Source organism: Urocitellus parryii, chromosome 9, assembly GCF_045843805.1.
Source record: "Urocitellus parryii isolate mUroPar1 chromosome 9, mUroPar1.hap1, whole genome shotgun sequence".
Taxonomy (NCBI): Eukaryota; Metazoa; Chordata; class Mammalia; order Rodentia; family Sciuridae; genus Urocitellus; species Urocitellus parryii.
The window spans coordinates 134,728,602-134,749,200 of NC_135539.1; the positions used below are offsets into that span (position 1 = coordinate 134,728,602).

Sequence of the window (20,599 nt, forward strand, 5' to 3'; positions counted from 1 at the left end):
AATTATTTGTGACAGAATCAAAGGCTAAGAAAAAAATCAACAAGTGCCACAAATATTGTTACATGGGCTGGGGATGAAGCTCAGTGGTAGAGCATTTGCTTAGTATACCTGAGACTCTGGGTTCAATCTACATCACAGCCAAAAAATTAAAACAAAACAAAACAAAATTCGTGCTTTTCCGAATAGTGAAATTTCTATAGTATGATGAAGAAACTATGTTTAATAGCAAATATTAACTTGGAGAAATACTAAATAATTATAATCATTTTTCCTTTGTGGGCCAAATGTAGCCTCAGAGTTTTTCTCAATGTAGCATCTGGACAAGAACTATTATTTGAGATCAGCACTTGAGAGGTAGTCCATGTAATAATCAGATTCAGAGAGTAAAACAAACAAAACAAAAACCTAAATTATTTTGTTACTAAACATTTAATTACTGTATTCCCAACAGCCTAACTTGGACCAGAGGAGGAAAGTAGTGGGATAGATTTTCCAGATCTGTCTAACTTACTTTAGATCTTCATTCTTTAACAATGTTTTTGAGAAAGAAAAAGTTATCACTATGTGAGCTCAAAAAAAAATTGAAAAATAAGAATAAATGAATATTATTTCTATTAGCATAGGATCTGAGCTACTTGAGAAGAATAGTAAATCTTGCTTGAAGGGTTATTTAGACCAGCCACCCACCCATGAGAAGCAAATAATTAATGGAGTAAAAGAGAAATAAATCTCCTGTATATTTCAAGTTCCTCCAAAGCAGGTGGAACTGCCCCCCCTGTTTCCTGTTGAAAGCAGTGTGGCCAGTAAACCTTGGAAAAGCAGAACTTCAAGGAAGCATGGAAATAGGGCCTAGACAGAGACAAAAGAGACCCTCTCCTACAAAACAGAAATTAAAACGGATCCCCTCCCTTCTGCGTTTCAAGAAGCATTATATCACCAACAGGATTATGCATTAATAAAAATAAATAAGAGAGATATGAGTCCTGGAGCCGCATACCAGTAATCCCAGCTGCTAGGGAAACTGAGGTGGAAGGATTGCAATTATAGGCCAGCCTCAGAGACTTAGCAAAATTTAAAAGGGGAGGGGGGCTGGAGCCGTAGGTGAGTGGTAGAGGCCCCTGGGTTCAATTCCCAGTACTGAAAAATGAGAAATCAGAGACAGACACACACGCTGTGAATTCTCAAAGTAGGAAGGCACTTGAGAAGTGCCTAATTTTACCTTAAAGTCACCCTAATTTGATGACTGAAACTCCAGCGTTACCTAGGACCCCAAACTCTGTTTCATACCGTCTTCACAAGTCAAAGCAGAGCGCCCTCGGCCCTTCAGCAATCTGAGGGCTTGGAGGGGCCGGCGACTGCATCTCTGCAGCTCAGACCCTCCTCTGCGACGCAGGCTTGGAGCCACCGCGGCCCCATCGCGTCAACGTGGCACCAGGGCTTGGGGGTGGGCAGCAGCTGTGGGGGTGCCAGATGGACGGAGCCCCGCCCCAGGGCCCTCGCCCCGCCCACCCCTCGGGGTGTCTTTAGGGCCAGCGCTGGCAGCCCAGTCCACCCACTCCACGAGCGACTCCCGGGGTGACTCCGAAGGACCGCGCTTGCTCTCGGGGCGTCCGCCACGGCCGCACGAGCACTCCGCCGACGTGAGGATGGAGAGGAGGGCACGCAGCTCCTCCAGAGAGGGCCCCAGGCGAGGCGGCGGGCCCACCCCCAAGGAGAGCAAGAGGGCAAAGGGCGAGAGGGGCGGCGGCCGCGGGCGGCGGGATGCCAGGTCCGAGCGGCGGAGCCCCGGGCGGGCGGGGAACCCAGAGGAACCCCGAGCGCCCGCTGCCACCGTGGTGGACGTGGACGAGGTCCGGGGCTCCGGTGAAGAAGGCACCGAGGTGATGGCGCTGCTGGAGAGCGAGCGGCTGGAGGAAGGTATTGAGGTGCAGGTCGGGCATCCGGGAGGAAAGCCGGCTTTCCAAGTGGTACCCAAAGGATGTCAGATAAGGTGAAATGTTACCCCAGTGAAAACCATCAAAGCCAGAGCAGATTGTTGAAGGCTGGGGTTTCCAGGAAATGAAAGGTGTGCATTAGGAACCCAGCACCCCCCCCCCCAAAGATGGAGACCATAGTGCATCAGAAGAAATAAAAATAGCAACATCATCCAGGTACCAGCTGATCTCAGGGGGCAGAAAGGGATGGGAAGTTGGAGGGAGTGTGGTCCAGGTTGGGGACCAATTGACAGGCAAAGGAACAATGAAGTTGGTTTTTGTGGTCACAGAGGGGCAAATGGGCACCTGATATAAATAAAAACGTATCTGAGCCTTGGCTCTGAGCAACTATGGCTTATTTTCCTCCCCTCAGTCTTATGTAAAAGCATTTTAAACTTTCTTTGGGATGATCATTCTTTCTGAAAGGCATTGCCTTCTCTACTTGCATCGCCAAGTAAAGAAGAGCCAGACCTGAGTTGAATCAGCTCCACAGCTTGCTAGCCACGTGATCATAGGAAGGGCCTCCACCATGGATCAGATAATCCCAATTCCTGCCTTAGAGGCAGCTGTGAGGGTAAAATGAGCAAAAGCTCCCAAACACTTTGCACAAAGCCTAGAACAAAGAACATGCTCAGTTTCAGCTGAATCCTTGCAAGCTAAAAGAGAGGAACATCAAATCAAAGGAGGGAATGCAAACAAAGGTGTTCCTTTTCCCTTCTGCAGAGAAAGCAAATCTTAGGAACAAATTTAACTACCGCCAATCCTTTTCATAATGAATGGGAAAAAAATTCATTATACCTTAAGCAGTAGGATGAAAGATGTTTAAAGGGAAGCAAATGAAGAATAGTATGTAATCTTTTTTTAATATTTATTTTTTAGTTGTACGCAATACCTTTATTTTGTTTATTTATTTTTATGTGGTGCTGAGGATTGAACCCAGGGCCTCACACATGCTAGGTGAGCGCTCTACCACTGAGCCACAACCCCAGCCCAGCATGTAATCTTATATTGTGTGGCAGATCATTAGAGGGGTAGGCAAGGAAGGGAGCACCCATTTATGGAGCCCTTTCTATGTACCAAGCACACCCGGGTGTTTTACTTTACTTATTTAGTACTTCATTATCCTCTTAGCACAGTTGAGGAAACATGCTCTGTGAAATTAAATATCTTGCCCAAAATCTATAGCTGGAGCCTGGGGCAGTGGCATGTGTAATCCCAGCTACTTGTGAGGCTGAGGAAGAAGGATTAGATGTTTGAGGCCAACCTGGACAATGTAACTAGACCCTGTCTCAAAATAAAAAGGAGTGGGCATATAGCTCAGCAGTAGAGCCACTGCCTAGCCTGCATGAGGCCCTGAGTTCAATCCCCAGTAACACACACACACACACACCAATAGCTGGGAAGTGGAACAGCTAGACTTCTAGAATAAGGCCTTTTGGCTGAAGTACTCACCTTCACATAGCCTGCTCTTGGTTTCTGATCATGTCCCAGCACTCAAACCGACTAGCTATGGTTTTAAGCAGGTTGATTCACCTTTGTGGGCCTTAGTCTCACCAATAAGAAAGTGGCTAGAGCAGAAGATCCCAAGCAGTGAGAGAGAAAGACCACTAAAGATGAGGCAGCCCTTGCCTGAGAGGTGTTTGTGGGAACACGACGCAGCATTCCTCTCTCTTCTGACTTAGCACCACACTCCAAAGGCAGACTTCTTGGGACTTGAGGGAATTGAAAAGGGGTGTCACCTTACCACAACTGGGTATTCTCAGGATATGTCTAAAGACTCTTCCTGCTTTAACATGTAATGCTTCCTTATTCACTTAAATCAAACAATTTGGATGTTCAAGCAACTCATTCCAAGAGAAAAATATTTTGTGGATAAAGTTTTGAGTATACAAATTAGTTTTCTATTCACATTCCTAACTACTGAGTGAAGGAACTTTTGAGAACTTTTTTCACTTATAAAACATAATTTTGTTCAAATGTGCCTTGATTTTTACTTGTGATAGTTGTGACAACTGGAAACTGAAATACAATTATAAACTGAAATTCATTTATACAAATATAAACTAAAATGACTATTAGTCATTGCCATTGAAGAATAAGAATATAAAAATTAACACTGTTTATAGAGCAGCATTTTCTAATGTAGGGTTGGTGATAAATAAGTTCCATAGAACATCAATGAGTGTTCCTTGGAGAAAACATTACCTTGTCAAAGGTTTAGAAATCACTAGAGTAAACAAAGCTAAGAATGATTTTTTACTATAGGGATTCTCATAGCTTCCAGATGTTGATGGACATTGGGAATACCAGGAATGGGATACAGTACCCAATATTTCTAAATCCATTTGCCCAAAAACTCTTTCCTTGTGGAGCACACTCTGGGACTGGTATTTTATGGAAAGGTCTTTGGGAATTGCCACACTAGGGCAGATTTGGCGTTAGTGCTGGTGCAGCTTGCACATGTGTCCTCTTTAAGTAACTCAGTGAAGACCTTTCCAGACGTGGAATTCAATTTCAAGAAAAACAACTTTTTTTTTTTTTTTTTTAAGAAACTGGTCCCAGGTTGGCCTAGACTCCTAGGCTCAAGTGACCCTCCTGCCTCAGCCTCTTTCTGAGCAGCTGGGACCACAGGCATGCACTACTGTGCCTAGCTGTGGAATTTGAATTTTTAGACCTACCAATTAAGTATCCATTTCCTTTTGATCCTTTAAAAATAGGCTTTTTACCATTTGCTCACTTTCAGTCATCTTTTAGTTCTCTGTGGGATTTATTTTAAACATACTTTTTTTTTCAGTTGTAGATGGACACAATATCTTTATTTTATTTGTTTACTTTTTTATGTGGTGCTGAGGATCGAAGCCAGTGCCTTACACGTGCTAGGCGAGCCCTCTACCACTGAGCCCCAGCCCCAGCTCCTCTCTGTGGGATTTTTAAACTGGCAAATAGTATCCTTTTGGCCAGTGTTCTAGTACCTGGAAAATAAAATTCTTTAGATTTCCACAACTCAGATTTACATTACATTTAAGTCATTTTCACTATCCACTTCTCCTTCCTTCCTAATTCAACAATGGTTGAGCACCTGCATTGTGTCAGGCACTATTCCAGGCACTGGAGATGCAATGTAAACACGACAGGACCAGAAGAACTTGTATTCCTGAGGCCGACTTTCCTTGACGCCACTTTACTACCACTCAAGCATCCTGGATGTTCTGCATCCTTCCTTATTGTTCACAGGGGATGTTCAAGGACCAGGCGGCATCACCTCAGTCCAATGAAGGAACTCTAACAAAGGCATTTCAGACATTAGGGCAGGTAGTGAGTAGGAAAGTTATTTCATGGAAGGTAAGACTCTGGACACTTTGAATATTAAAACCCGACACACGTAAAGTACAGTTCAGTGTTTTTATGTGAGATTTCATATCTCCCTTACACTGAAATAGATATGAAATCTATTTCATGAGCTAGTTATTGTGCAATATTTACAATATAGCAAACATTCCCATTGTACAGGTAAGGAAACTGAGATTTGAAGAGGTCCTGTGTCCTGCATAAAATTATCTATGGACATGAAATGAGAAAGCCAGAATGGGAACCCATGGTACTCTGGTCCCCGGTACCCCAGTGCCTTTCCAGGAGCCTGTACCACCTTCCATGCAGACCCCAGGCCCTGTGAACTCTGACCACCCTGATGTCTGGTTCATTCCAATATTTCCAGCAATGTCTCCAAGCTGCTCTGACTCAATACCAAGGACTAGACTGACAAGTGCTAGTCAGTTAAAATGGTGAGGTTTCAATATTTTTTTCTTTCTTTAGGTACCAAGTCCTCTGGTTTAGGGGCCTGTGAGTGGCTTCTTGTCCTTGCCTCCCTGCTCTTCATCATCCTGACATTCCCTTTTTCTATCTGGTTTTGCATAAAGGTGAGTTTCCATGAGGACCCAACAGTTCATTTATTTCCTGGTGCCTCTTTCTGATCATATTGGGTCATGCTCTGTGTTTAGAACTTGCTGCTGGTCCACTGCCATGCCCTCATGCCCACTTGCCCTCCAGAAGGTGGTCCTCTTTCAAGACCTGGCTCAAATGTTACCATGAAGCCTCGTCGACTCCTCTAGTCTGTCGCTCCCTTCCCTGTGCTCCTGATCACTCGGCCTTCACTTCATTCTAGCCCGTACCATACATATAATGCTTGCTGAGATCAACTCTACCATTAGATGGAGACCCTTCAAGGGTTTCCACTGGTTCATTCCCACTCCAACACAAAGACCAGCCCAGAACAGGTCATGACATCCTCTCATGCGCTCCTTACACTGCCAGAAACTTCTCAGCAGCTGCCCTAGACCATGAGGGGCCACTGTCTCTGGCCCACAGTTGGCCCATACAACTCCAGTCCCTGAAGCAAATGAAGATCTGTGTCAGTTCAGGAAGCACATGACAAGATGAAATTAGAAGTACAAAGAATTTTTTGGAGGTATTGCCTGGGTGAGATTGAGAAAGAACAAAAGCAGGCTTTAGGGGAAACCTTCAATGAGAGTTGGGCTTGTCTTTTAACACTTTTAAACTTTCTATCTACGTCTTTGACTATAAAATGTGTCTCCTTGAGACAGCATACAGTTGGCAGCAGGCTCTCCTTTTCACTTTTCATTTTTTGTTGGAGTGAGAATTGAACCCAAAGCCTCAGGCAGGCCAGGCAAGGCCGCAGGCTCTTCTTGAGGTGTGATCTGAGCACCTACATGATCATCACAGGGTCCAGTACTGACTCAACCATGGTTTATGGAAAAGGCTGTTGGGTTTAGTTAGTTAAGATGGTAAACCTTAGCAGGGCTGGAGATACAGCTCAGTTGGTAGAGTGCTTGCATAGCACAAGGCCCTGAGTTCAAGCCCCAGCACCATCAAAGGTAAACCTTAGGAACCGTCTAAATTAGGTAGTGGACACAAAAGCAGCATTGAGTAGTTACATTTGAGCAAGGCTTGAAGAAGCAAGGTTTCCCTTAATCTCTGGAGGAATTTTTTTTTTTCCAACAAAGAAACAAGTAATGGTAGGAACTAGGCAGCTGAGAATTGCTGGGGTATGCTCTAGGAACCAAACCCAATCATTCATTCTCATTCACTGTTCCAATAAGCAAAGGAAAATAAACTTGGCAACAGTCACAAATCATTACTTTATCCACTTACTAAATGAATAAATTCACTGAATACTTGCTATGTATCAGGCATTTTTTTAGGCACTCAGAAAAAAATCAATTCTGTATCATCAAGGAATTCAGAGTCTTGTGAGGTATATGTATAAACAAACTCATCAACTAAGTTAATGAAAAACAAGCAACAGAACTCAGATTCTGATACTGGAACAGAAAGTATCTTTTTTAAAGTAATATGCAGTAACTTTCATGTTCTGTTCTACACAGTGAATCTCCTTTTTGTCATTTAAAAATATTTCTACACATGCTCAGGGTACATTCAATTTTTTGAGATTCATGAGAATTAACTAATTAAAATCCAATTGGATCATTTTGAATCAGCCTTAGAGAAATTGTAAAGTATCACAACTTTGTGTTATTTGTGAAACAAAGTATCACAAGTGGTATTAAAATATACTCCATCTTTTTGTTAAACAGTTAATGAGTGATACATATAAAAGCTTGATAAGGCAGAAGTCACAGAAAACTACAAGATTAAACATGCTCTGATCATATTTGATTTAGGAAACATTGAATATAGTGGAAACATTACTTTTTAGATGATAATGAGTTTTTAATCAAATTTCTATCCTTGGGCTCAAAAATTCAGATAGCCAATATACTTTTTCATTGGTTTCTAATTTTCCACACTAAGTATAAATTTTAGAACATTGAATATCAATAGAAGTTTATTCTTCATTGTCATTTTAAGGCCTTTTGAATGCTTTATTATTCTTATTTAGAGTGATTTGGAAGTATTACATTTCCATTTAGATTGTACAAGAGTACGAGAGAGTAATTATATTCCGACTGGGACATCTGCTTCCTGGAAGACCCAAAGGCCCTGGTAAGAAACATATACACACACTTTTTTTTAAAACCACCATCTCCACCACCCCTCAACTGGCCAATTTCAATTCTTATGTTTTTATAATAATGACTTTAGATACAATGAAGTAACTTGATTCATCTGCATTTCTAATCTGTTAGTTGCAATGCAGATCATTAAGAACTTCTACTACCAGGAGACAGGTGGCCAAGGGATAAGATGAATACATGGAGTCCCACATCAGGGCATTCTGATTACAATAGGAAATCAGCTTAGGATCCATGAATGGAGACTGGTTTGAGTACTACATGTGTACAGTCAGAGTCCTGTGAATTCTCAGAGAAAAGCTGAGCTAGTTGAGAATCCAGGGGGCCTAAAGCAAGGAAGAGAGGCATCTATGTAATAAATTGGTCTTTAGTGTTGAAATTTAAGAGACAGAGATTGAACCAGTCCTGTATTTTAGATGCTGCTAACTACCAGGGATACAAAAATGCCTGAGTAAGACATGGTCTCTGATTTCTAGGGCTTTAAAATCTAGTGGAATTTATGTTCAGAAATCAAAGCTGGTTATGGGGTATAGAGAGAAGTATGGTTATTCTGGAAAGTGTCGTAATTAGGGTTTGGAGGTCCAAGACAGCCTGGAAGTCATGAGGAGGAGCAAAGTCCCACTGTGTATATATTGGAGAGGCCTGAGTTCTCATCCTGGTCTGCAGCAATAAGTAGGGATTGGAGACAAGACTAAAAGACACCAATCAGAGTTTGAAAAACCCAATCCAGTAGATGGGTTCCCACAAAAACAGAATTAGATCCTGTAGTTCCAGGACATGGATGATCTTGCTGTGTTCCTTGTTTTCTGGAACTTTCTCCATTGGGGCCAAGAAAGAACAGCAGGAGGTCGGCTCCCCAGATAGATCATGGGCTCTGTGAAGTGCTTTTGGTTCCAACAAACTGTGGCTCTTACAAGAGCCTGCAACATCCAGGGTTCTTGATAAAATCTCAATAATCAATCTACAGATAGTTATTGCCCATTATTTACTATATATTATATTGGATAGGTGAAGACTAACTTGCCAAATAGAAGCTAGTATTATGATATTGCTATTATGATTATCTTTGGGGCTCACGTTTTAAGAAATACCATGTGGAGGTTGCTGGCTGCAAAGTTTGACATATGGATACACTCATAGACTAAAAAACAATTTTATAGATTACCTAAAAGGCACCAAGTCAGAGACACTAAGGCTAACAATAATGTATGTGATGTTACTTAGGGAGCTCAAATCTAGTGAAGGGACAGACATACTAGAGATCTGGAGGGGTTAGCATCATGACTAAATCCCTGCTTATACCTGTTAACCTGGAGTAAATTGTCTCATATTGATGGTGGTAAACTTACCCTCAAGTGTCTCATATTGATGGTGGTAAACTTACCCTCAAGTGTCTCATATTGATGGTGGTAAACTTAGCTTCGACAATGATGCTGTAGGATATTAGTGGGATTTCCCAATGATCTGTGTATAGTTGCAAGCTAAGAAAAGCAATGCAGTGTACAACCTGAACATGAAAAGGTGAATCCCAAACAGTCTCCGTGCTTTCTGTTTGCCTGTTCCTTTCCCCCCACCTTCTAGGCCTGTTCTTCTTTTTGCCCTGCCTGGATACCTACCACAAAGTTGACCTTCGTCTCCAGACCTTGGAGATACCCTTCCATGAGGTAAGCCAAAGGGTGGCTTTTGCTTTCTCTACATTTTCCACAGTCTAGCTATTGACTCTAGCCCAGGACAAAATCTCTATGCTCAATAGTAGAAAAGAAAAATAGACCTATGGAACTTCATCAGTATTAAAAAAAAAAAAAAAAAACAACTCTGTGAATCAAAGGACACAATCTACAGAGTGGAAGGCAAGCTATGGAATAGGAGACAATATCTGCAAATCACCTATCTTACAAGGGGTTAATATCCAGGCTGTACAAAAAACTCATACCTCTTAATACAAAAAATGACTGACTTAAAAAAAAGTAATGATAGTGAATAGTTTAAAAAAACATGCTGACTAAAAAAAGGGCAAAGGACTTTATGATAGTTAACCTTATGTGTCAACTAGGCTAGCCTAAGGTAATTTCACCTACATTTGGTCAAACACAATGGAATGTTATTGTGCAGGTAATTTTTTTATATAGATGAGATTATGATTTAAATCAGTAGACTCTGAGTACAGCAGATTACCTGTCATAATAAATGGAACCACCATATAACCCAGCTATACCACTCCTCAGTATTTATCCTAAGGAACTGAAGTCATTGCGTTATCCAATACATGCATGCCCATGTTTATAGCAGCACAATTCACAATAGCCAAATTATGGAACCAGCCCAGGTGTCTGTAGCCAATGAATGGATAAAGAAAATGCAGTATACACACATAATGGAATTTTATTCAGCCATAAAGAAACAGAATTATGTCATTTGGAGGAAAATAGATGGAACTTGAGAACATTATGTTAAGTGTTAAACCAAACTCAGAAAGCCAAGGGTCGTAAGTTTTCTCTCATATGTGAAAGCTAGAGAGAAAAAAGTAAAAGAAAAAAAAGAAAAGAGGTTGTGGGTGGGTCTCATGAAAAGCATAGGTAGACCAGTAGAATAGAAAGGGACCGGGGGAAGCAGAAGTTGAGAGAAAGGGGAGATAATGCGGAATGAAATTGACCAAATTATACTGTTGTATGTGTGCATGTATGCATAAATAACAACAAATACCACTTATGTACAATTATAATGCACCAATAAAAAGAAAAAAAGAAGCAGGGTCTTGAACAAGTATGTTCATAGCAGTACTATTCACAATAGCCAATAGCAAAGCAAGCAGTGTCCATTGATGGATGAACAGATTTTTAAAAAATGTGGCATAGGGCTGGGGATGTGGCTCAAGCGGTAGCGTGCTCGCCTGGCATTCGTGCGGCCCGGGTTCGATCCTCAGCACCACATACAAACAAAGATGTTGTGTCCACCAAATACTAAAATAAATAAATAAATATTTTAAATTAAAAAAAAAATGTGGCATATAATCCATAATGGAATTTGTTCAGCCTTTAAAAGGAAAGAAATTCTAACATATTCTAAAACATGGATGAATCTTGAGGACATCATGCTAAATGAAATTATCTAGTCTCCAAAAAATAAAAATTAAAAGTACTGGGGCTGGGGAAGCTCAGTGGTAGAGGACTTGCCAAGCATGTGTGAGCACTGGGTTCGATCCTCAGCACCACATAAAAATAAATAAATAAAGGCATTGTGTCCATCTACAACTAAAACAAAATTAAAAATCAATTAATTTGGGCTGGGGATGTGGCTCAAGCAGTAGTGCACTCGCCTGGCATGCGTGCGGCCCGGGTTCGATCCTCATACCAACAAAGATGTTGTGTCCGCCGAGAACTAAAAAATAAATATTAAAAAAATTCTCTCTCTCTCTCCCCTCTCTCACTCTCTCTTTTAAAAAAAATCAATTAATTAATTAATTAAAAAGAACTATTAAGGGTCTACTTATATGAAGTACCTAGAGCAGCTAAATTCATAGGGACAGAAAGTAAAATGTTGCTTCCTAGGGGATATGAGGAGGGGGCATGGACAATTATTATTCAATAATTGTCAGTTGTGCAAGATGAAAAGAGTACTAGAGGTTAGTTGTACTACTTAACTGTACACCAAAGATGGTAAATTTTATGTATGTATATTTTTCAACAATTAAAAAAATTATAAAATTAAAAGTAAAGATAATATTCATATATTTCTTTAACTGTTTTAAATTATTTTTAAAATTTATAGTTGTATATGGATAGAACACCTTTATTTTATTTGTTTATTTTTATGTGGTGCTAAGGATTGAACCCAGTGCCTCACACATGCTAGGTAAGTGCTCTGCCACTGAGCTACAGCCCCAGCCCTCTTTGTTAATTTTTGAGATAGAATCTTGCTAAGTTGTCAAGGCTGACCTCAAACTTACAGTCTTCCTGCTTCAGCCTCCCATGCTGCTGGGATAACAGCCATGTGCCGGTGCTCCTAGCTACTATCTGTATTGGTGATTCAAATTTATAAGCCTTTCCTACGTAGTCTCCTACTTTTGGCCTGAGGTTTTTTTTTTTTTTTTCATTCTTTCTCTTGAGAAATAGAAACTTTGTTTTTTAAAAATGCTTATTTTAGATGATAAAATTGAATGAAAGAAAGAAGTAAAAATTGTAATCTTGAAGAGATATTTGTACATCAGTGTTCATAGCAGTATTATTCATAAGAGCAAAATAACTGACTATAAACTGATAAATAGATAAGCAAAATGTCATATGTACATGCAGTAGAATATTATTCAGCTTTAAAAAGACTCTAACATATGCTACAACATGGATGAACCTTGAGTATGTTATGCTAATTGAAATAAGCAATCACAAAAAACAAATACTGTATGATTCTAGGTATTTAGAGTAATCAAAATGATAGAGATATAGTACAAAGGTGATTGTCAGGAACAAGAGGGAGGGGAAAGTGTGGAGATGTTGTCAATGGGCATAGAGTTTCACTTTTACAAGGTGAAAAGAATAGTGCAGGTTACTGGTGGTGATGGTTGCACAACATTGTGATTGCATTTAATACCACAGAAGTATATGCTTAAAGATGGAAAGTTACATGTATTTTAACACAACAAAGACATTTGAAACCTGTACTTACCCCTAATCCTTAGACAACTGTTGATATTTTGGAGTATATCCTTTCAAACTTTTCTATGTATGTGGTTATATTCACAGATAGGTGTATATATAGATATCACACTATGTAAGATTTTTATAACATGCTCCTTTTTACCCAACAATATAGAAGCATCTTTTCATATATTAGCTATGCTTCTAGCCCTTTATTTTATTTTATATGTGTGTGTATGTGTGATTATACACACACACACACATATATATATACATATACATACATATATTTAATTGTAGATGGACACAATACCTTTATTTTGTTTAATGTGGTGCTGAGGATCAATCCCAGTGCCTCCCATGTGCAAGGCAAGTGCTCCACTGCTGAGCCACAACCCCAGCTCCTAGCCCTTTATTTTAAATGGACACATAACATTTCATTGTGTGGCCATACCACAGTTTACTCAACCAATTTCCTCTTGTTGATGATAAATTGTTTCCAGTGTTTTATTTCAATAAGTAATAGTATAAGTAACAATTCTTACAGCTAAATATTTAAAATATGTCCTTTTGATAAATGTTTTCTAAAAATGCAAATGTTGAGAACTTGCACCTTTTAAGGCTTTTTTTACTGTTAAAGCTGTGTTTATTTTTTAAATTTTAATCTGTTATATATAACAACAGAATGCATTAGGATTCATATTACACATATAGAGGACAAGTTTTCTTATCTCTAGTTGTACATAAAGTAGAGTCACAGCCTTCATGTCTTCATACGTGTACTTAGGGTAATGATGACCATCACATTCCACCATCTTTCCTACCCCTATGGCCCCTCCCTTCCACTCCCTCCCCCTTTTAAGGCTTTTGGTGGGGACTAATGGGCATCACCAAATTGCCCTCTAGGGAACACTCCAGCAAGCACCACGTTACAGCTCACAGCACTTATGTCCTAGAACATGCCTCTCTGTTATTAGATTTGTTTGCATCAGTTTAGAAAGACCTATAAAAACAATTGAGTGTTTTCAAATAAGAAAATTATTCCTGATTTTCTTTACAAAAGGATTTACAACAGAATTCCTTTAAATCGTGAGTTCTTTTATTTATTTAATAAAAAAACTCCATAATTTTCAAAACCATATATATTTTGAATAAAAGATAATTCAGCTGGGTTTTTTTTCTTGGTATAATTTTACTCTGAGAAAATTCACTTTAGATACACTTAGTTCTCTCCACATAGGAAAAGAGCCCACGGATCGAGTCTGTCATCCAAACTGTTTTTCTCCCTAGGTTGTAACCAAAGACATGTTTATAATGGAGATAGATGCCATCTGCTACTACCGAATGGAAAATGCCTCTCTTCTCCTAAGCAGCCTGGCTCATGTGTCTAAGGCTGTCCAGTTCCTTGTGCAAACCACCATGAAGCGTCTTCTGGCACACCGATCCCTCACTGAAATTCTTCTAGAGAGGAAGAGCATTGCTCAAGATGTAAAGGTACTTACTAAGTTTAATATTGAGTATATTAAATGTATATTTTTTAATATTTATTTTTTTAGTTTTAGGTGGACACAATATCTTTATTTTTTATTTTTAAGTGGTGCTGAGGATCGAACCCAGTGCCTCATGCATGCTAGGCAAGCACTCTACCACTGAGCCACAATCCCAGCTCTAAACTATATCTTTTAATCATCTGTTCACTGGCCACTTATTAAATCTTCCATGTGCCACACTTGAATCTCTTCAAGTTGCCATCCCTAAGGAGCTTATAGCTAATTAGGAAGTTGCCAAAGTGACCTGAATCAATTATAATCACCAGTCCTGGTGAACAGTTTGCTCTCAACTCTTCCCCAAAAGCTACCCAGTGACTTTAAGTTCATTGCGAAGTTCTCACATAGTACCAAGTGTTGGGAGAGGCTGCTGGCAGCGCTGGTAGAGATGGATGGGAGAGGTTGTGGTATACAGAAAGGATAAGACATGATTCCTCGAAGCTTCCTGCCTAGCTGAGGAAACAAGCACAGTGTGCACAAAATGAAATGATGCTATGTACTTTCAGAGGGAAGAGGGAAGGTCTCCTACCCTATCATGATTAATTACCCAATCAACTGTCTAGATTTAATTGATTTAGAATTAGCAGAGGGAAGAATAGAGTAAAAGCTGCCTCCCAAACAGCCTCATCTGGCCCACAGGTAGCAAACAGGAATCTTATTCATGGCCATGGTGGACGCCCTTGATTCTTACCAAGACGAGTTGGCAAGAGGTACTAAGAAGACAAGCAAGAATGAAGCAGGATTCCAGGCAGCTGGCCAGCTAGGTGGCAGTTACCACTGAGTCTGTCATCCAAGCCATAGGGGCAGCCAGGCCCAGAATTGGATTAGGGGGTTGCAAATCAGACCTAGTTAGAAGGAGGACCTCAAATAGGAAGACCCTAAGAATCAAAGGCATTGATGATTGTGCTTTATGGAAACTGAGCAGTCACTAATCTGAAAAAAAAAATGCAGGGTACAAATGTCTGTGACTTGTCCAACTTGTTACTGATAAAACTGGGATTGTCAAAGTGCTTGCCTCACATTTGCCAAACCCTGGGTTTAATCTCCAGTTCCACAAAAGAAAAGAAAAAGCAACAATAAAACAAAACAAACAAACAAACCTGGGATTTGCATCCTGATGGAAAAGGGAAGTCTGAAAATAAGAGAACCTGGAAAAAGAAAAAGAAGAGGGACACTCGGGAGTTGCTGCTCTGGATTTTAGAAGCCACTTGACATGGTCCCCCAACTGATCCTTCAGCCTCCCCTTATTCACCCCTCTCCTCTGAAGGGTAGTGTGAGTCCAGACTCTTGACATTCAAGCTTGCTCTTATTATGCTGAGTTTATTTATGTGTCCATGCATTTGTCTTCCCAGATTATGAATTCCATAATGGCAGGTGCCATATTTTATTCATCCTTTTGCCTCAGACCTGGCATGGGGCTTGTCACACAGCAGACGTTTTGGGGGGTGAATGAAGAAGGGACACAACTGTTACAGCCTCAGCTCTTGCCGTCCTTCCCCCACTGAATCTAACACTGGAACCTACTTAGGTCCTGGGTTCAATCCCCAATACAGAAAAACAAAACAGAATTTAGGGGAGGTCTCTTTGCTAATGGCTATATTATATTCTCAGACAATGCCTGATAACTGGAGAGTAAAATGTAAAAATTGTGTTTTAAAGCCATAGATGGAAACACACCCATTTATAACAAAAGTGTAATAAGATTTGTCCAAAGGGTGTTACACACATAGACTGTTCAAATAAGTGAAAGAATATCTCTGCCTGGAAAATGAAGGCCAAAGAAAAAGACAGGTGTGTTGCTTTCCATAAAATCAGACATTGTGTAATTTAAAAGATAAACAGGCCAACATGGAGGGCTCTGTGTCCTACCCTTCCTTTCTACAATCCAAATTGCTTTTCTTCCCCCTCCTGTTTCTAGCTTCAACTGTGGAGGGCAGGGGAGACTGGGAAGCAGGAGGACATTGATGTCTCCCAGCAGTGAGGAATACAGAGTGCCCTATCAATGACAACCACTTGGCAGGGAGACTAAGTAGAAAATAATAAAGACATTTTAAAACAAATTGAACAAATATACCATTTGTGTTGCTTTTCTTTTGCTTCTGTAACAAATTACCACAAATTTGGTAGCTAAAACAACATGCACTTATTCTCTTACATTTCTAAAGACCAGAGTCTGAAATCAGTTTCATTGAGCTCAAGCTGAGATGTCAGCAGGGCTGATTCTGTCTGGAGATGCTTCGAGGAGAACCTGTTTCCTGCCCTTTCAACATTTAAGGCTACCTATGTTCCTCATCCCCTTCCTCTCCTTCCTTCATCTTCAAAATGCACCACTCCAAACTGCTTCCCTGGTCACATCAACTTCTTTGTATCAGATCTCCCTCTGCCTCCCTCTTACAAGGACACATATGATTACATTTCAGGCTGAGATGAATAACCTAGCATAATCTCCCCATCTCCAGGACCTTTGATTTAATCACCTCTGCAAAGTCCCTCTTGGTAACAGTGAGATGTTGTAGGGACTAGGACATGCACATCCTTAGGGCCACTATTCAGCCTACCATGCCATCTTTAGTTCCACAAATATTTATTGAGTGGCACTGTCCAAGTCAAATTGCCCCATGCCAGATACTGCGGAATTTAATGAAACAAAGTGGCCCAGTACCATCCTTTCAAAGGAAATGGGCTCTCTCTGTTCAGAACAACAGCCATCGGGGCACAGGTGTGCCCTGCTCTTACCTGCAGGCTCTTGCTGACCTTTCATCTTTTTCCCTCCACAGGTTGCCTTGGATTCAGTGACCTGTATTTGGGGAATCAAAGTGGAGAGAATAGAAATGTGGGTAGGAAAATGATCATGATAAACAATATGATAAAAGGAAATACTTTGGTTTTATTTAAAAATTTTCCTTGAAAAATTATTTTGAGTAATATAGCCATACTAGTATAAGTTTAGAGAGAAAGAGGGAAAATTATGTAACATCTTGCAGCCAAAATACAACCACTATGACATTTGGGCAAATTAGTCTCATGGGGTTTTTTTGCTATGCATTAAAAAAAAATCTTTTTTAAAAGATAAAATTTACCCTTTTAGCCATTTCAAAGTGCAGCTCAGTGGTTTTAGGACATTTACAAAGTCCTACAGATGTCCCTTTGATCTAATTTCAGGACATTTTCATCACCCCCAAAGAAAGCCAGTTCTTATTAAGCAGGAACTCCTCATTCCTCCCCGCTCCTCATCCCCTGGCAACCACTAATTTAGTTTTTGTTTCAGTGGACATGCCTATTCTGAACATTTTACATAAATGGAATCATATGTTGAGCCTTTTGTGTCTAGTTTCTTTTAATTTAGCATGTTTTCAAGGTTCATCCATGGTGTAGTATGTATCAGTTCTTCATTTCTTTTATAGCCAAATAAAATTCCATTGTCTAGCTATACAAAATTTTGTTTATCCATCCATCAGCCACTTTTTGGCTATTAGGGAAAACGCCACAATGAACTTTCTTTTTTTTTTTTCAACATATTTATTTTTTTAATTTTTATGTGGTGCTGAGGATCGAACCCAGCGCCCTGCACATGCCAGGCGAGCACGTTACCACTTGAGCCACATCCCCAGCCCCCACAATAAACTTTCATTTGGAAGTTTTTGTGTGAATATGTTTTTAGTTCTCTTGGCTATATACTTAGAAATAGCATTACTGGTTATATGCTAACTTTATAAATCTTTTGAGAAACTGCTCAATGGTTCCATATATGAATTTTTCAGTTATCATTGGGATAAAGAGATACTTTTGTATCTTTGATGTGATACAGTAAGATTGTTCTTATTTAATCAATCCTCCTCATTTCAAAATCAATTTTTTCTCTTTTATAAACTTAGATGAATGCCCCTTATCTTCGTTATTAATTTTTTAGCTCTTCAAGGCTGTATTTCATATTCAAATTTTTTTAATATTTATTTTTTAGTTCTCCGCCAACACAACATCTTTATTTTATTTTTTATGTGGTGCCGAGGATCCAACCCAGCGCCCCACGCATGCCAGGCGAGCACGCTACCACTTGAGCCACATCCCCAGCCCCCCATATTCAAATTTAACCACTGGTGGTTAGATTAAATCTTAAGTGGGAAAAATGATTACAACCTAGGAACACAAAATGTTTAAGAGGAGGACATTGTAGTCCCTCTGCAGCCACACTAGTGCTCCACACCTACACTGGAGGCACCGCATGGGATGTGCTCTCTCCACCTCCCTGCCACCTTAGGGCTCTGGGGACAGCACACTGTTGTCAGCATTTGCTCTCCTGTAGAGAGAGTGCAAACCTGAGGAAAAGTCTGGCCAAGGCTGCACATCTACACGCTCACCTTCTTTCTTTTGCAGTAAGGATGTACGGCTGCCAGCTGGGCTTCAGCACTCGCTGGCTGTGGAGGCAGAAGCGCAAAGACAGGCCAAAGTGCGGGTGAGCCAGCATTGAGCACAGTGTCCCCCCACCAAGGCTGCTCTTCCAGGAGCACAGAGAACCCAGAGCAGGAACCATGGCAAGGAGCATTTCCCCTTTCTTTCCATGCTTCCCTTCATCCACGCCCAGTAGAATCTGGTTTGGTTCCCGACATGCTATTTAAATTGCTCTAAGAGTGTGTTAGTAGCCAGGCACGGTGGCACATGCCTGTAATCCTAGTGGCTTGGGAGTTTGAGGCAGGAGAAGCACAAGTTTAAAGCTGGCCTCAACAATGGTGAGGTACTAGCAACTCAATGAGACCCTATCTCTAAATAAATACAAAATAGAGCTGGTGTGTGGCTCAGTGATTGAGTACCCATGAGTTCAATCAGGCTGCACCCCTCCCTCTCACCAAAGCGGCTGCTAACTGTGCCTGTCTTCTTCCTGAGTCTTGCTTTCATGCTTGCTCCTCCCTCATCATCCCTATTTTCTTGTGCTAGCATCTCAGTTACATATCTTCTCTAGGTTAATGGCATTAGGCTATCCCAGGCCTATAACCAGAGCTCTGCATGAAGGCACAATCATGGTCAGAGCCCAGTTCCCTCCCTGCTGGAGCCAAGAAAAGGCTGTGCTGCTCATTACCTCTTCTCAGCAGCCAGGGAGCTGAAAAGATCTGGCTGCCACAGCTTCCTCAAATTGAGGTGGAGGAAAGTGAGGCAGATTTCTTTCAAAGAACAGGGATTAGGTGAAGGAAAGCCCAAACTGCATAAGAGGATTAATAACTGGACCTGAGAGGAATGGGGAGGAGGGGGAAGGGGAGAAAAGTGTCCTCTGGGCAGAGTTGCTTCTAGATCCTTGAGCATAGTCCTGTCTGCCTGCTTTCAGGTGGCATTTGGCTGATGAGCTTGGTGTCTCTTCTTCTGAAATGCTTGTCCTTTATTTTGGCCAAATTGAAAGTTACCCTTTTTGTAATCCCATGCCTCTGCCTGGAAAGCTGGCCAATTTTTCTTCTGTATGGCAAATTCCTACTAATCTTTTCAAGCCCACCAGACAAGAACTCCCCTAACACTCTGTTTATACTTTTCATGGTCTATAACAAGTTCACGTTACATTTTAGTAGTTTAATGGGTCTTCCCTAGCTCAGCAGTCTTTAGAAAGCAGCTGAATCTGTTCTCCTGTGAACAGTGCCTGCCACACTGGGTCCCACTGACAGCCCTCTTGGAACCAAGAAGCACAATCACTTTGTGTTTTCCACATTTGTTTTCTAGATGATTGCTGCGGAAGGGGAAAAGGCTGCTTCTGAGTCCCTGAGGATGGCTGCTGAGATTCTGTCAGGAACCCCAGCTGCTGTTCAGCTTCGATACCTCCACACCCTTCAGTCTTTGTCCACAGAGAAACCTTCCACTATAGTTTTACCTTTGCCTTTTGACCTGCTAAATTTCCTGTCTTCTCCTAGCAATAGAACTCAAGGGAGCATCCCCTTCCCAAATTCTTCCAAACCCGTTGAGCCACTAAATCCCAAGAAGAAAGACTCTCCCATGTTATAGGGGTGGGTGCACAAAGGATAATGCAGCTGTGAAGAGGCCTGCTATTCAAAGCCACATCTCAGTGAGGCATTCAGTCCTCAATTCCTTTCTTCCACTGCCACATGGAATGATTTTTGAATGCATGGCATTGCAATGCAGCCACATAAGTGAGAAGTCAGTACAGGAGGCATCTAACAGGTTTAGGCGAGTCATCTAAGCAGAGTAGGTAAGGGAAAGAGCTTTGGTCAACATGATAATTTGGAAATAAGTTTGTCAATTTTGATATCTGAAGATTTAGATCAAATGTCCTTTTTCCTCTGGCCCCTTTGGCAAGGTCTTGCAGCTCCTGCAGCCCTTTGTCTGAGCCCCATCCCCATGCTTGCTACACTCAGCTGTAACCCTGGACCTAAAGTGTTAGCTTCTCTATGGCTCTACTA

At 40.9% G+C, this 20,599-nt stretch overlaps 1 protein-coding gene across 3 annotated transcripts; it reads left to right on the forward strand.

The window, feature by feature from the left end:
- The first annotated feature begins 1,646 nt into the window (after positions 1 to 1,646).
- Positions 1,647 to 20,183, forward strand: Nphs2 (NPHS2 stomatin family member, podocin). 3 transcript variants are annotated; one of them, XM_026388521.1, is made up of 8 exons: positions 1,647 to 1,925; positions 5,795 to 5,890; positions 7,922 to 7,994; positions 9,605 to 9,687; positions 13,948 to 14,151; positions 16,982 to 17,037; positions 18,579 to 18,657; positions 19,905 to 20,183. In XM_026388521.1, exons 1-8 carry the CDS (start codon positions 1,647 to 1,649, stop codon positions 20,181 to 20,183), a joined length of 1,149 nt encoding a protein of 382 aa, XP_026244306.1. The 3 variants fall into 3 exon arrangements, with proteins under 3 accessions (XP_026244306.1, XP_026244305.1, XP_026244307.1); XM_026388520.1 differs by having other exon boundaries at positions 1,647 to 1,917; positions 5,787 to 5,890; XM_026388522.1 differs by lacking the exon at positions 13,948 to 14,151 and having other exon boundaries at positions 1,647 to 1,917; positions 5,787 to 5,890.
- Positions 20,184 to 20,599: the final 416 nt, after the last annotated feature.